The sequence below is a fragment of the Solanum tuberosum genome, unplaced genomic scaffold (assembly GCF_000226075.1).
Source record: "Solanum tuberosum cultivar DM 1-3 516 R44 unplaced genomic scaffold, SolTub_3.0 scf01295, whole genome shotgun sequence".
NCBI classification, from domain to species: domain Eukaryota; kingdom Viridiplantae; phylum Streptophyta; class Magnoliopsida; order Solanales; family Solanaceae; genus Solanum; species Solanum tuberosum.
In genome coordinates this window covers 6,227-8,125 of record NW_006240351.1, presented here as the reverse complement: position 1 = coordinate 8,125, position 1,899 = coordinate 6,227, and the positions used below count along the sequence as shown (strand labels likewise).

At 32.1% G+C, this 1,899-nt stretch overlaps 1 protein-coding gene across 1 annotated transcript; it reads left to right on the top strand.

Annotated features, from left to right (window-relative positions):
- Positions 1 to 7: 7 nt before the first annotated feature.
- Positions 8 to 1,876, top strand: LOC107059350 (uncharacterized). The gene is made up of 2 exons (XM_015305864.1): positions 8 to 232; positions 1,048 to 1,876. The coding sequence occupies exons 1-2, from the start codon at positions 152 to 154 to the stop codon at positions 1,567 to 1,569; spliced, it is 603 nt and encodes a 200-aa protein (XP_015161350.1). The 5' UTR covers positions 8 to 151; the 3' UTR covers positions 1,570 to 1,876.
- The last annotated feature ends 23 nt before the right edge of the window (positions 1,877 to 1,899 follow it).

Sequence of the window (1,899 nt, the reverse complement as noted above, 5' to 3'; positions counted from 1 at the left end):
TAATTGTGATTTAGTGACACATTTATTGAAGACAACACATGAAGTAATCAAGTTCCCCAATTTATATCAGTTGCTGCTTGGATCTCTGCCTTGCCTGACTCACATTTGCAGTGACAATGTTGAGCGCATTGAGTTCCCTCAGTTACGGAAAATGTACTTCTATAGGTTACGTGAGTTCCAAAGGTTCTTTCCTACAGCCATCAATGACTCAGATCCTCTTTTTGATGAAAAGGTTAGCTTCTTATCACAAAAATATTGCTTACAAAGTCTATTGCTTTGATATATCCTTTTTGTCTAACAAGTGAAAAAATAATTTTAAATTAGTTTTTTAATTTGTTATTTAAAAAATCCATATAAGGCTATATTTGATGTGAATTTTTTATTCAACGGTTAATTTAAGTTTTAAATATCTCCCTTAAAAATATATTAACTTATAATTATTTGAGTTTCATATTCTTATTTCATTTTTTTAGTTGTGAAAATAAATAGATATGGAAAAGAAGAAAAAGGAAGAACAAATTTTAAGACTTTTTTTTTTTGTAGCTATATTGTGATTTATTTTTTGAAAAAAGGTCAATAATGCCTCACTTACCTAAAATGATCAAAAATGCCCTCAATTTATAGTTTAGTCCAAAAATATTCTTGCCCTCACTACTTTAGTAAGAAAATGTTCTTGCCGTTGATAGTTTGTTCTGGAAATGTTCCTATTGTTACTACTTGAGTCAAAAATATTTCTTTCCGCACAAATCTTATTCCTATTAAAAGATATTACTGTTAAAGTACTCTATTATTGTTTTCTTTATTTTAAAATTACTTTAACTATTAAAAAATGTACCCTTTATACTGATAATATATATCTTATATATAAGATCATAGTAAATCAACCATTAATTTTTATTTGGATATTTATAATAAAATAAGAAATGTTTTTAGTATTATTATTTTCCAATTGAAGTAGGATTAACATTTGTCCACTTATGACCTAGTGTTTTGTTCCAATAGCTCCAACTGTATCTGCAACAAAGTTTGATACTTCAAAGTTCGCAGGTTTCTTGTCCCAACCTAGAATACCTAGATATTAGTGGGCCTAACAGCATAAGTGCTCTATGCTCTCACCAACTTCCAACTGACTACTTCACCAAACTTCAAAGACTGATAGTATGGAATTGTGGAAAATTGAGAAACTTGATGTCTCCATCAGTGGCCAAAGGTCTTCTTAATCTCCAAGTGTTATGCATAACAAATTGTGAATCAATGGAAGAAGTGATCACAAAAGAGGAACAACAAGGAGAAGGAATCATGACCTTATTTCCCCTCTTGGACGAACTGAAGCTTAGCGGGCTGCCTAAGTTGGAGCATTTCTTTTTGACAAACCATGCCCTTGAATTTCCATTTTTAAGAAATGTGGATATTGATGACTGCCCTGAAATGAAGACGTTTGTTCAACAGGGAATATCTGTGAGTACACCGATTCTCAAAAGTCGTGATGAGGTGAAAGTAGATGATCTCAATAAATGGATACAGCAGGAGTTCAATAACAAGGTATGTCTTATTCCGCTAGCTATATAAGTAATTGCTACAGATGACGACGAAGCTGAACCTAGTCATGCCAGAAGTTAGGAAGCTGGTAGGAAAAACTCAATGAAATAATGCAAGTAAAACCTCGAACATCACCTGATACCTATGCTCGTGATGGAGGTAATTAACAAGCAGAGGTGGATCTACATTATTGTAACCTATCGGTTCATGTCAACCTACTAGCTATTGGCTATAGATCTAGTATATGTATTAGTAATATCTAAAAAATAGTTGATTGTGATATAAACTTGAGGTCACTGCAGAATTCTGTAAACTATAAATTTGGATCCGCCTGTGATTCTAAGTTCATCTTTCATTATA

Excerpts from the sequence above, each read along its gene's own strand:
- LOC107059350 (XM_015305864.1), top strand. The coding sequence starts at position 152 with ATGTACTTCTATAGGTTACGTGAGTTCCAAAGGTTCTTTCCTACAGCC. Across the intron at positions 233-1,047 it reads ATCCTCTTTTTGATGAAAAG|GTTTCTTGTCCCAACCTAGA; the intron begins GTTAGCTTCTTA and ends CAAAGTTCGCAG.